The sequence below is a fragment of the Colius striatus genome, chromosome 3 (genome assembly GCF_028858725.1).
Source record: "Colius striatus isolate bColStr4 chromosome 3, bColStr4.1.hap1, whole genome shotgun sequence".
Taxonomy (NCBI): Eukaryota; Metazoa; Chordata; class Aves; order Coliiformes; family Coliidae; genus Colius; species Colius striatus.
In genome coordinates this window covers 2,055,366-2,068,793 of record NC_084761.1, presented here as the reverse complement: position 1 = coordinate 2,068,793, position 13,428 = coordinate 2,055,366, and the positions used below count along the sequence as shown (strand labels likewise).

The following is a 13,428-nucleotide window of genomic DNA, read 5'->3' as shown; positions in this document are numbered from 1 at the left end:
GATAATCACCTAGAAAGAGGACAGCACATCCTGGTTTAATGTCAGAGGTATCAAACAAAGGAAGTTTGCTCTTATAGAATCACACAATGGTTTCAGCTGGAAGAGCCCTTTAAGCCCATGGGGTGCAGCCTCTGTCCCAGCCCCACCACCCACCAGCCCATTGCCCTCAGTGCAACACCCACCCAGCTCTGAAACCCCTCCATGGATGGTGCCTCCATCCCCTCCCTGGGCAGCTGTTCCAATGCCTGACAGCCCTGGCACCAAAGAAACTCCTCCTCAGACCCAGCCTGAACCTCCCCTGCTGCAACTTGAGGCCATTTCCTCTTGTTCTATTGCTTGTTACTAGAGAACAGACCCATCCCCACCTCGCTGCAGCTTCCTTTCAGGTAGCTGTAGAGAGTGAGAAGGTCTCCCCTGAGCCACCTTCTCCATCACTGTGCCCAGGCTCATTGCTGCTGAGATCCCTTAAACCAAGGTCATTGCATAGGCCTGAGGGATGGGATGAGTTAAAGCCAGAGGGTGGGACTGTGCTGGACCTGATGTCTCTGCAGATCTTGGCCCCATTTGGGTGGGGAAGCACAACTGTGCACATGGTCACGTTCCCCTGCAGGGCTCAGGGCAGAGCCCACCTCTCGGTTACGTGCTGATGATGTGCTGGGCTCCATCCATCTCACTAATGGGCAGGGTCTCCATGTCTTTCTCCCTTCCAGTGGCACAGGGTGACTAGCAATGGTGGAGCGTGGAGGTCTGCATCACGGCACAGCATCTCTTGGTTGTTGGGAGCCTGGCAGGAGCTGCTGTGGATCCTGAGGCGAGGGGCGGGATGGACCTTGTCAAAGGGTGAGTTGGGGCTGTGCCATGCTCCCTCTCTTTCACTCACTCATGGCTGTTAAGGGATGAAATGTGCAGGTGTCTGGGGAAGCTGAGCTGATGCCTAACCCTCCAGTATAAGTACTCATCATAGCTTTGTTCCATTTTCACCTTGCAAAGCAACCCTCTGCCTGCAGGAGGCCATGCCTTGCTGCACCCATGAGCAGTCCATGCCAGCACCGAGGATTTGCAGCCTCAGCACCAAGGATTTGCAGCTTCACCCCGTGTTTCACTGTTTTCATACAGCCTGACAAGTGGGTACAGCATTGGGGTGTGCTGGTGGGAGCTGTGGGGAGTGCTGGGCAAGTGTTTCACTTCTTAATTGGAGTGATGTGACATGAATTAGCTGTGACTGAGGAAAGTGCCAATGACAGTTCATACCAGTAGTGAAAACCTGGTACTCCTGGGAAACCAGACAGTTACACTGCAGCAGTAGTTCAATGTGTCTGTTTAACCTCAGCCCATGATGTCAGCTTTCCAGGGGGAGTGCTCTGTAAGGCAAAGAAATCTTTCTGATCCCTTTTCTATTCAGTCTTGCTTTTCCCATGAAGCTGCTGTGAGGATTTAGGGAGGTTCCCTTAGGAAGCATGGGCTGGGCTGTCCTGGCTGCCAGAAGCTGTCAGTAGCCACCAAGTGTGTCCCACTTGTGAGATATGTGCTGAGATCACTTGAGAGCAATCACATGAGTGTGTGTGTTGGGCTGTGCTGCAGGCATGAGTGAGGCTGCTGGCTGGCTGAAGGCAGGAGGGCTGCTCTCTGCCCCATGCTGGGGAAGGGAGGAGATGGGAGAAAAACTGTTGTTGTTAGGGGTTTGTTTTTCTCCACGTGGCAATCATTGCTGGTGAGGATCTAGTGCTGGGAAGGGACAGGATGAGCCAGACCCTGCTTGGTTTACCCCTGGGGAGGAACACTTTTGAGCCTCCAGCTATCTGCTGGTCTGAGATTTATCAGATTTAGGCTGGGAAGGCTCAGCCTTCCTGTTGCTATGAGTATGCATTCATGGAGCAGTGTGTCCTGAAGGTCCTTGCATGAGGAGGACCTGTGGTGGGATCCCCAGCTCATCCCCAACAGGAGCAAGGGAGCTTTGGAGACTTCTGCTGTCATCTGTGTGGGGATTAGAAGCCTCCAAGTGAAAAGCAGCCCAAGCAGAGACTCCAGTTGTTGAGCTATCTTGTCTTTTTCCCCAAAGCTAACTTTGCAGATACAAAGGCTGTTTGTCTCCCCCTCCTTGGCAGGGCCTGCCATGGGCTAACGTTGTCTTTGTCTGCCACAGGCTCAGGGAGCCGCAGATGGGCTGGGATGAGCAGCCTCTCAATGCTGGGATTGTTTGTGGCCACCCCCACCTCTCTTGAGGGCTGAGTGCTTGCCATGCCCCCTCCCCCTTCACCTTGCCACTGCCAGGGGCTGCTCTGGATCCCCAGCACCCCCACAAGCCAGGCAGTGCCTTCACACAGAGCTGCTGTGCTGAGCCCAGTGCCTCTGCCTGTCAATCCCTGCAGCCCCCTTGCTCCCACAGGGAACTGTGTCCTGGCTGTCCACCTTCACAGAGAGGAGAGGAGGATTCATCCAAAGGCCATGTCCTGCTGCTTGGATGGAGATGCACTAACCTCAGGCTTTGCTGTGTGCACTTCTGCCCTGTGGGTGTGAGGATATCCACTCTCCACCAAGGCTTTGGTGCTCTTGCCATTGGATGATGGGATGGAACCCCTTGGGGGAATGTGTAGCCCATCAGGCAGAGGGACTTGACCCTCTGTGCCTCTCCTCCTTAACTCCCTGCCCCTCTCTGGGCTCTTTGTCCAGTGGGTATCAAAGGGACAAACTAGTGGTGCTGGAGCTGGGGCAGCAGCTTGGTGGTGGATGTGGTAACTACAGTCTGTTGTCTGAGTTCAGGGACAGACTGCAAGGCACCCAGCAGGCTGAGCTGAAGGAAGAGCTGAGCTGGGGTGATGTTACAGGGAGTTGCTGAGCAGGCTCTCTGCAGAGGCCATGGTGTTTATTACTGGTGCAAGAAGAGGTTGCAGAAAGCAGTGGAGTAGGAGGTGGGTGCAGCATGGGCTGTGTCCCTTGCCTGGTTCCTGCCACCCTTCCTCTTTGGGTCTGCTTGTCAATGCCTCATTGGGCTGGACCTGTTGCCCAGAGTGGTAGTTACAGTGTTCAGGGTTCTCCTAATGTGTGAGCAAAACCAGATTCTATGGAGTCCCTCCACCCCAAGCTCTTCCCTGGAATCTAGTGCCTCTGTGCAGGAAGGAAACACATCCCAGCTGCATGAGGATGGCTGAGAGGGGTCTGGCAGCTGTCACTCGAGTCCTCTGCCCCCTCTCCCTTGGAATTTCTGGCTGAACCTTGTCACTGAGACGTGCAAACCTGCAAGTGCTGACCCCATCTCTGCTCCCTCATGCAGCCCCCAGATGGGGGTGGGAGGAGAGGAGGGGGCTGGTGCACCATGGGCCCTGCAGGGTGTGGGATGGGTGTGTGAGAGCCTGCCAGGACGAGGGACACGAGAGGGCAGTGCGGCACCGCTCTTGCTTTGGAGGTGCTGGATGAGGCAGAGCAGGGTGCTCATCCCCTGGAAAGGAACAGGAGAAAGAGCCCTAAGGCTCATTTTTCTTTCATCTTCTTTTTTTCTCCCCAGCCTTCCTTGTAGTTCTGACCTAGAAATTCCTCCCTCCACTTGCTGAGCTGGCATAAAGACAGCTAATTTCTGGAGGATTGATTGTTCAGTGAGGGTGGTGTCTGCTCCCAACTGTGCAGGCAAGCTGGGACCTGCTGGCCTGGGATGCCTGGCTGGGGACTGGCCTTTGCCCAGGGTGCCCTGCCACAGCCCTCACCCTGCACTGGGCACATCTCACAGGTGTGTATAGACAGGCACATCACAAAGCATCTCTGTGTGCTGCTCTGCTCCTTTGCTCATTTTCACTGTATTTAAGCAGGAAATCAAATTCTGGCCTCATGGTCTCCAGTGACACGTTTCCAGCTTGTGCTGCTGTTCCTCTACTCTGGAAGTCTCTGTGACTGATGTCCCTGAGACCCTGTTGTTGGCTGCACCATTGCTCAGCCTCCCACTCAGGGTGGGCATCCCTTGCCTCAGCCAGGGCTTGTACAGAGTGCCCAGAGAAGGGCTGTCAGCAGTAGCTCTGCCATGATGTGGTGATAGTACTGAGACTGGGGGGGATGTGGGTGGGATGCTGCTGGCCCTCCTGCAGCTGTGCCTGCATCCCACTCACTGGGCTGCCCAGGGCCCCTCTGGAGAGACCATGCAGCAGTCTGCAGTTTGGGTAGTGCTTGCTGAGGGAACACAGGGCACTGTCACTAAGTTTGCTGATGATGCTCAACTAGGGGGAATGGCTGACATCAGAAGGCTGTGCTGCCATTCAACCAGACCTGGACAGGCTGGATTGCTGAGCAAATTCAACAAGGGCAAGTGTAGAGTCTTGCATCTGGGAAAGAACAACCCCATGGACCAGTACAGGGTGGGGAATGAGCTGTTAGAGAGTAGTTACAGGGGAGAGGGACCTGGGGGTGCTGGTGGACAGCAGGATGGGCATGAGCCAGCAATGAGCCCTTGTGGCCAAGGGTGTCATGGGATGGATTAGAAGGGCTGTGGGCAGTAGGTCAGAGAGGTTCTGTTCCCCCTCTACTCTGCCCTGGTGAGGCCACATCTGGAATATTGTGTCCAGTTCTGGGCCCCTCAGTTGCAGAAGGACAGGGAGCTGCTGGAGAGAGTTCAGGGCAGGGCCACTGAGATGCTGGAGTGGAGCATCTGCCTTGTGATGAAAGGCTGAGGGAGCTGGGGCTCTGCAGCTGGAACAGAAGAGGTTCCAAGGAAACACAAGATAAAACTTGTTCCCTGTTGAGGTGAGGGAGCACTGGCAGGGGCTGCCCAGATGGGCTGTGGAGGCTCCTTCTCTGGAGACATCCCAACCCATCTGGATTAGTCCCTGTGTGCCCTGCTCTGGGTGCTGCTGCTCTGGCAGGGGGGTTGCACTGGCTGAGCTTTGCAGCTCCCTTCCAGCCCTTGGGATTCTGTGATTCTGTGATTGTTCCTTTAAAGCCATGCTGTTGTGCTTGTGGTAATTCTTCAGATGTGCAGTGACAGCAACTATTTTTCAGGTTGCAAATAGCTCTCTGCCCTAGAGAGTGTATGAAGGAAGAGATTTCTGTGATCTTCATAGGCTCTTGATGTACTGCTGAAAGCCAATTCCCTGTTCAACAGCAAAGTAAGGGCAGGTTGGCAGTTTCTTTCCTTTCCATGCTGCTCTGCTTTCCCTATGGTGTTTCCCTATGGAGGAAGCACTGTCTAGAAGCTGTCAGCAGCAGCAGGGCTGTGGCAGTGCAGTTGGTGCTTTTCCAAGCTGCATCGCTGTGGGTTTCCTCACATGCCATGGGAAGGTGGGGATGCAACTCCCAGCCTTGCTGGCCTGGGAGAGTGGTGGCACAGGGGGATTTGAAGGGTCTAGAGAACAGGTTTTATGATGAGGAGCTGGGGGTGTTGAGCCTGGAGAAGAGGAGGCTGAGGGCAGCCAGCAGCACTCTCTGACACTCCCTGCCAGGAGGCTGCAGGGAGCTGGGGGTCGGGCTCTGCTCCCCAGGCAGCAATGACAGGACAAGAGGCAATGGGCTGCAGCTGCCCCAGGGGAGGCTGAGCTTGGAGCTGAGGCACAACTGTTTCCATGAGAGGGGTGTGAGCCCCTGTGCCAGGCTGCCCAGGGAGCTGGGGGAGTCTCTATCCCTGGAGATATCCAGAAGATGCATAGATGAAGTAGTGAGGGATATGGTTTAGTTTAGTGATGGGCTGGGCTGGGTGAGGTGAGGAGTTGGTGATCACCAAGATGTTTTCCAACCATAAGGGTTGTATGATTTGACTGCTGTGTGTTGTCTGCAGAAGGCTGCATTTATCCTGGACACTTTTGTATCTGCCAGGCACAGCTGTGCCAGGGGCAGCTTGGGCCACTGACAAGATCCTGAAAACCCACTCTTTAAAAGGCAATACCTGAACCTTTTGTTGCCCTGACCCCTTGTGAGCTGGCAGGCTTGCTGATAGTGACTGTAATGCTTGGGGGGTGTTTTTTTGCCTGTGTTTTGGCAGGATCATTGCACTAAACAGTAGATGATTTTATTAGTAACCTGCAAGTAGCTGCTCGCCAGCTGAGCCCTGGGATCTGTTGGTGCACTCACTCCTAGATTGAAAGGAGGTGCCAAAAGCCATAGGTGTTCAAAGCTGACCTGTTTATCTCACAAGCACCATGGGCAGAGTGGGCAGGGGTGGGGTTGGTGCTGCCCTGAGCTGGCAGTTGGAGCTCAGCCCCAACATCGCTGTTGGCACAGGGTGTGCAGGCAGAGCACAGCACGATGGGCTGGCACCATGGCTTTGGAGGAGCTATTTCTTTGCCCAAACTACTGCTGAGGCTTGTAGCAGGCAGAAGTGGGAGGTTAAAGTGTGCTCTGCCTGGAGCAGCCCTTTAGGAGCTTTGCAGGTGCTGGGTGAGGAAACTGGAGGATGCTGGTAAAGCTGCTGCCATCGCCCTGCTCCCCAAAGGTCCAGCTCAAGTGCAATGCCATGGAGTCTGCCTGTGTCATCTTCTCAGGCAGTGGACAGGTATTGCAGTTTCCCCAACTTCTGTCACCATTAGACTTTGGAAGTCTGTGGGCATCCTTGCCTTGAGCAGAGCAGCTCAGAGGTTCAGCTTTTCTTTCCTCCTCTAAGTCCACCTTCAGCTGGGCCCTGCAGGAGCTTCTACACTGGCTCCTGAGCAGAGAGCGGTTTAAAGGATGTGAGGAAGGGTTGGGAGAGCATGGCTCAGCTTCACCCTGCAATGGGATGCTGGAAGATCTGGAGTAGGGGAAAGATGGGTGAAGGATGGGCCATGAATCATAGAATCATTTGGGTTGTTAAAGCTCTTGAAGCTGCTGGAGTCTCAGCCCTCCCCTCACTCTGCCAAGCCCAGCACTAACCCATGGCCCTCAGCACCTCAACTACTCCTCTCCTGAATAAAGCAGGGCCCTGCTGCTGCATGCTGGCCTGTGACATTGGTATTGCATGACTGTTGTAGAAACTGTTCTGATTTCAGGCACAGTTGTGTGTGGCTTACTACACACATGGCAGGCTGCTGTGGCTATGGAATTGAGCCTAACCCCATGGCAGAGCACAGGACTGACACCACAGAGTGATGCTGGGCTGCACAGGATATTCCCAGAGCCAGGCTGAGGCTGTTGAATGATCTTTCCAAGGAGCAAAGAGCACTGTGGCAGTGAAGGTGTTGAAGGAAGATGCTTCAAGCAGCTTCCTCCAAGGTGCATTGGGGGAGCAAACCCCACCAAAGAGGTTCCCTGCAGTGGGAGGTTACCCCCTGTGTGCCCATGCTTGCTGGGGGAAGGATGAGGGAGCTCTGCAGAGATGTGCCAGCTGCCTACCCTAGATCTCTGCAGTCTGGGGCCTGGCACAGCATCTGAACCACTCTGTTCCTTTGGAAAGGAGTGGGAATTGCCAGCTGTGAGCCCAGAGAACAGCACAGTGGTGCCAGGCGTGCGGGTGTGGGTCGTGCTCAGGACCCAGGAACTCTCTGTGCATCTGTGGTCTGTGCTCAGGGAGTTCAGGGATCTCAGCTCAGGTTCTCTGGGAGAATTCTCTGCAGGTGCATCTTACCATAGGGATGGTTTTAATTCAAAAGAAGGCTCTGCAGATACTAGTGCAAACTCTGCTGTGCAGGCTCTTCCCTGCAGCTGTTTCCTTTGGTCCAGCCTGGCGTTCTACTGATCAGACTCTACTGTGGGGAAGCTGCTGAGCACTCTGAGGGGATGTCAGAGCTGAATTTCATGTAGTCAGAGCTGCTGTCTGCAACACAACACTGCTGCTTAGAAAGAGGCACTTGCTACACCCTGAATCAGTTGCAGAAGGACAGGCAGCTGCTGGAGAGAGCTCAGTGCAGGGCTACAAAGATGCTGGAGTGGATCATCTGCCTTGTGATGGAAGGCTGAGGGAGCTGGGGCTCTGCAGCTTGGGGAAGAGGAGACTGAGGGGTGAGCTCAGTCATGGTTACAGATCCATCAAGGGTGGGTGTCAGGAGGCTGGAGCCAGGCTGAGTTCCTGTGTGCCCTACTCTAGGTGGTCCTGCTCTGGCAGGGGGGTTGCACTGGATGAGCTTTCCAGCTCCCTTGCAATGCTTGGCAGTCTGTGCTTCTGTAATGATTCTGTGTTAAACTGTGGTCATTCCCCAGAAGTAATAAGCTGCTTTAGCACATGATTTTCCTGTTGCTGTGACAGCCTGTGCTCCTCTGGTCCCGTGTGCCCTGCGTGAGGGAGCCAAGGTTAATTCCTGCTTATGTATCCAGACAAGCACTAGCTCCTCCTTTGGATTCTCAAAGTGCCAAGGTGCTGCCACCTCGGGGTGGGGTGACTGTCCTGTCCCTCATTCTTTGTTGCTCAGCAAGACCCTTGGGGTTTCAGATGCAGCTTCACAAGCCCCTGGATGGCTGTGGGAAGCAGCGAGCCATCGCTGCCCAGCGCTGTTTCAGGGAAGCAGGGGCAGTCTGGTTCTCCACAGGCACAGCATGGCTGTGTCTGCACATTTGCTTTACTGCTAATAGAGCTGCTCCTTTACCCATTGGTTCCCCCACCCAGAAAGGGCTCAGGAGAGCAGCCCCAGCTTTCCCTTTGCTCTACAGAGCCTATTTAGTTTGCACGTATTGCTGCAATGATTGCTGGATTTCATCAGATGAGAGGCGCATCTTTCTTAATAGCCTGTGTAATTTCTTCCAGAGGGACACATTGCATTAAATCTTTAATCCAGCAAGCTGCTAAGGGAGCCTGCTCACGCTCCCAGCATTTGCTATTGATCTCTTCTATAGCCCTAATGCTACCCCTGGGGCTTTGCCCATCGGAGGAGCTAGAGCTGGCGCAGTCAGAAGCTGTTGGAGGGGAGCTGGGCTGGCAAAGGGCTGCATGGCTCCTTTGCTTTCTCCCTGTCCTTTGCTGTAATGCCCCATCCTCTGTGTGCCAGGGCAGGCAGGTTCCTCTGTGTGCTGTGTGCACTTGGGTTCCACCAGCTGGGGCCCGTGCTGTGTGCAGGGACTGAGCTGTGGTGGTGTGTTGCAGCAGGTGACTTCAGCCTTTGGTTTAGTTTTCTTCCATTCCTCAAAAATCCCTGCTTGCCCTGGTTTTTTAAGAGTTTCAGGGCTGCTGACTGTCATTTTGGGTGGCTGTTTTTAGAAAAGACTTTTGCAAATCAGCATTGCTGAGCCCAGTGCTGCCTGCACCACTCCTGCTGGGGCAGGGGAGGGGGAGGGCTCTGCTCACACTGACCCACCTCACTTTTGCTGGATTTACTTTTGTTTTGCTCTGTGCTCTTGCTTGCTCTGACCTTCTCTTCCTTTCTCTTGCCTGCTTGCTGTCCTCACAGCCTTCTCTGAGAGGCAGGAGTAACCTGGGAGGAAAGGCTCGTTCATTTTTCATGCTCAGGCATCAGTGCAGCTGTTGTCTGTGCTGGCAATTGCCTTTGATACACATTCACAGAGACAGTGACCTGTGAAAGAGTAAATCAAAGACTTGAAGCTAGTGCCTGAGGTGTACCTTCATATGTATAATGTCTCCTTCTGTTCCTCTGCAGATAGTAGGCAGACAAAGACACGTCTGCAAGTCAGACAGAGGGTGCAGCTTACCTGAGATGAGGAGCTTGAGGGTGACTGGGACATCTCTAGATCTGAGAGGCTGAAGAAGGGATATTGAGCTGGGCTTGTCAAGCTTAGCTCCTGTAGCTGTGGTTCTGTGTGAGGCCTGACTGTTGATGAAAGAAGGTGGTTTGCATCACTGTTTATTGGTTTTTAAAACTCCTTGTGTTATCTACCTTTTAGTTGTATCTTGGTGCCATGAAGAAAGTCTGAGTTCTCAGTGTGCTCGTGTGACTGGCCCCTCAGTTGCAGAGGGACAGGGAGCTGCTGGAGAGAGTTCAGGGCAGGGCCACAGAGATGCTGGAGTGGAGCATCTGCCTTGTGCTGAAAGGCTGAGGGAGCTGGGGCTCTGCAGCTTGGAGGAGCCTGAGGGGTGAGCTCAGTCATGTTCCAGATCCATCAAGGGTGGGTGTGAGGAGGATGGAGCCAGGCTGTGCTCAGGGATGGACAATGACAGGACAAGGGGCAACAAGCTGCAACACAAGAGGTTCCAAAGCAACACCAGGACAAAGTTGTTCCCTGCTGAGGTGAGGGAGCACTGGCAGGGGCTGCCCAGATGGGCTGTGGAGGCTCCATCTCTGGAGACATTCCAGCCCAGCTGGGTGAGTCCCTGTGTGCCCTGCTCTAGGTGCTGCTGCTCTGGCAGGGGGGTTGCACTGGGTGAGCTTTGCAGCTCCCTTCCAGCCCTTGAGATTATCTGATTCTGTGACCTAGTCCAGGGCCAGAAAAGCCCCATTCCTTATCCTGGTGCAGGGCTGAACTCACTGCTTGCTTCTTGAGGTGATTTTGAAGAGGTTTGGGCCATGACCAGATCTCCCAAGCAGTGGCAGGAGATGGAGCAGGTCAGCCCCCCCAGTGATGCTTGGTACAGACACCAACACTCCACTCCTGGGCTGATGAAGTGGCTGCAGTAAGAAAGCTGTTCAAATCACCAGAGCTGCCCTATTATCAGTTAATCTTATTCCTGAGCCCTGTGGGGCTTCTTGTGTTGTTACAAGTGCATTCATCCATGAGGCTTTCACAGGTCTGGCTGCTCTGAGCAGAGGCAGCTCACAGCTCCATGTATTTTGGCCAGCATTTGTCTGCCAGAGGCTGTGTGCAGTGAAAACATGGCCTATTTGATGTCCTCTGGCACTTTCCCCTGCCACTGCTTGGTTTACATTTTACCTGCTCCTTGTGCTAGATGCAGAGTGACCTTTCAAAATCACTTGGGGTTTTTTTCTCTTCCCAAAACCATACATGGAGTGCCTGCTCTGCATCCCTTGGGGGGGAGCAGGAGGCATCCCAAGCTGCTTGCACTGCAGCAGGAGAATGTGGATGGAAGGAAAATGAGGCTTTGTTTGGAAAGTGCATGGCTGAGAAGATACAGCTGAGTTGGAAACATCCCAGCAGAGCCTGTGTTAGCTTGCTGAGTGTCCTGAAACTGCTGCACCAGGTGTCCTGTGGGGACACTGCCTGGACCTGAGCTGGGGACTGGGCTGGAGATGAGCCATGGGAGGCCATGCTGTGCTCAGGGAACCTTCTGCTTTTAAACTGTGTGTACTCACGTTCAGTTTTTGCCTCCTGGGTGTTGGCAAAGGCCTGCCATGGTGCAGAAAGAATATGGTGAAGGCTCCTGGGTTTTGGTAGGGCTGTGACTTCTTTTTCCAGAGTTTCTTTGTGGGGTTTTGGGAGTGCAGGGTTTTCCCTTAGTGCCCCAGGCACCAGCTGGCACAGGGATGGAGAGCAGGTTGGAGACCCACAAAGGCACTTGCTCCTTCTACTGGAAGTGGAGGCTGAGGTGGATTTGAAGGTCTGACAGTGGATGTGACCATGGTGTGAGTCCAGTGACCAGGGTTAGTTCGGAGTGTAGAGAGCTACCACCAGTGAGTTGGGAACCAAAACAGAGGCATCCAGCACAGGAGCAGCATGGACTAAGATGCAGTCTTCCTTTTTTACTGCTTCTTCTACTTCTCTTTCCCTAATGAGGTGTCACAGCTGGGGAAACCTCTCCTGTGACCCCAAAGCAGGGGCAGCTCATCATGCAGATGGGGAGCAGCTGGTCACGTAAATGGGGAGCAGCTGAGGCTTGGGATAATCATGCAACAGAGAAGGACACAAGAGACCTTCTTGAGCCCCTCCTGAGAGGGAAAGCAGCACCTTGAGTTCTGCCCCAAGGCCTATGGGAAGGAGCATACCCTGATTTTGATCGTTTGGGCATTGCACAATGCTGAGCTGCACCACTGAGCTCTGCCTGCCTCCAGCAGCCTGGCAGCGATGACGTCTGAGGCGGTTCCCCGTGGATGAAGAGGCTGGTCTTTGCCCCACTTAGTTCATCTGCAGTTCTGGACGTCTGAAGCTGTGGGACTTGGACCTGGGAAGGAAGCAGGGATCTCAGGTTTGTTGTTGTGATGCTTCTTGTGACTCCCACCCGTTGCTTTTGCAAGCATCAGGCAGTGAGAGATGCTGCAGTCCTGCCTAGGGTGAAGCAGACACCTCGTTGAGGCTTGTCAGTGTTTGGGAGGCTGTGAGACAGCTCCCAGAGGTGCCAGCAGAGGCATTGTGGTCAGCACCACTTGCTGCACAGGACAGTGAAGCTGCTCAGCCCCACAGGTAACGTGGTGCTGTGTCCTGCCCTGCGTGCTGAGGGACGTGGCTGCGGTGTGCTGGTGCTGGTGGTGCCTCTGCTTGTGCAGAGGTGCATGTTGTGCCTGAGATAAGGGTCACAGAAAGGTGATGAACAGACCTCTCTGGTATACTGCAGGCTTTTTGTGCCCTCTTTGAGGTGCTGAGGGATGTGCTGCTTGGAGGGCTGCTCAGCAATTTAGCTGAAGGCAACCTCTGTGTGTGTGTGTTGATGAGCAGCAGTAGGGCACACAGGAGATGTGCCAAGCAGCCTGTTGTGTTGGACACCCTTAGGATGCTGGTTTTTAGGTACCAGACATGAAGAACCATTGCCTCAGTGCCTCATGCTGTGCTGTCTCCTCTCCCATGGTGGCTGGTAACTGGTGAAGGAGTTGCAGTCTCTAGCCTGCCCTATCTTTGAGGTGCTGTTTCCAGCAGTGGCTGTGCAGAGCACGTGCTGTGGGTTATTTTTCTTACCCCTTTGATGCTGTGGGGTTGGAGCTTTGAGGGGCTTTGCTGCTGTGAGGTGTGGCTGTGGCACTGGACCTCCTTCCTCCACACAGCAGCAACGTGCTGTGCTTGCTGCCTTCCCCCTGTGCTACCTCTGTGTCTGAGCACAGCTTGACAGACCCCCAGTGAGGTTGTTTGTAAAAGGTGTTGCCTTACAGTCTCTTTGGAGGAGGGTGTTGAAAATGCAGTGGATCCTTGGCCCTGACTGGTAGAAACACCCTGTGGTTAATTAGCACTTAAATGTTTGAGTGGTTTTAGATGTGCTTCATTATCCAGTCATCCCAGATGTGCAGTACTTGTGCTGCCTTGCCTTTGTGGTCCAGGCTCTGGCAGGATCCCAGGATGCTTTTGTAAGGGCTGGTGTGTTGTTCCCTTTGCATCAGGGCTCAGCTTTGTCTGCTGGTTGCTGGGGAAAGGTCTGGACCCCTGTGCCCCCATCCCAAGCCACCTCCTTCCACCGCCCTCGCCTCGGGTCCAGCGGGTGCATGAGTCAGCCCAGTCTCTTACTGAGTTCTGAGGGAGTGTGGGTGGACTGAGTTGTTGTTTTGGTTCATCCCAGACCAGCTCAACTGACTCATCTGGGGCCACGTGCCACGTTTCTGTTGATGGTGTTTGGAGTTTTCGGTTCCAAAGGTTACTACTTGTGTTCCTAGGTGAGTGGCTGGGACAGCAAGCCCCTCAGTGTGATACTGTCTCACAGCCAGTCCCCATCAGCCTCCTCAGACACCTCCCCAGGCTTTCTTTTCCCTCTGCCAGCATCATGGCAGCATCTTTTGAGGG

At 54.1% G+C, this 13,428-nt stretch overlaps 1 protein-coding gene across 3 annotated transcripts in view; it reads left to right on the top strand.

Annotated features, from left to right (window-relative positions):
• Positions 1-13,428, top strand: part of LOC104562020 (ankyrin repeat and fibronectin type-III domain-containing protein 1) — a 235,380-nt gene that overhangs the window by 31,068 nt on the left and 190,884 nt on the right. For all 3 annotated transcript variants that reach the window (XM_061993029.1, XM_061993028.1, XM_061993030.1), the window contains exon 3: positions 711-840. In XM_061993029.1, the coding sequence (XP_061849013.1) occupies positions 824-840 (17 nt within the window). In that variant the 5' untranslated portion in view covers positions 711-823. The remainder of the gene's footprint in view (positions 1-710; positions 841-13,428) is intronic.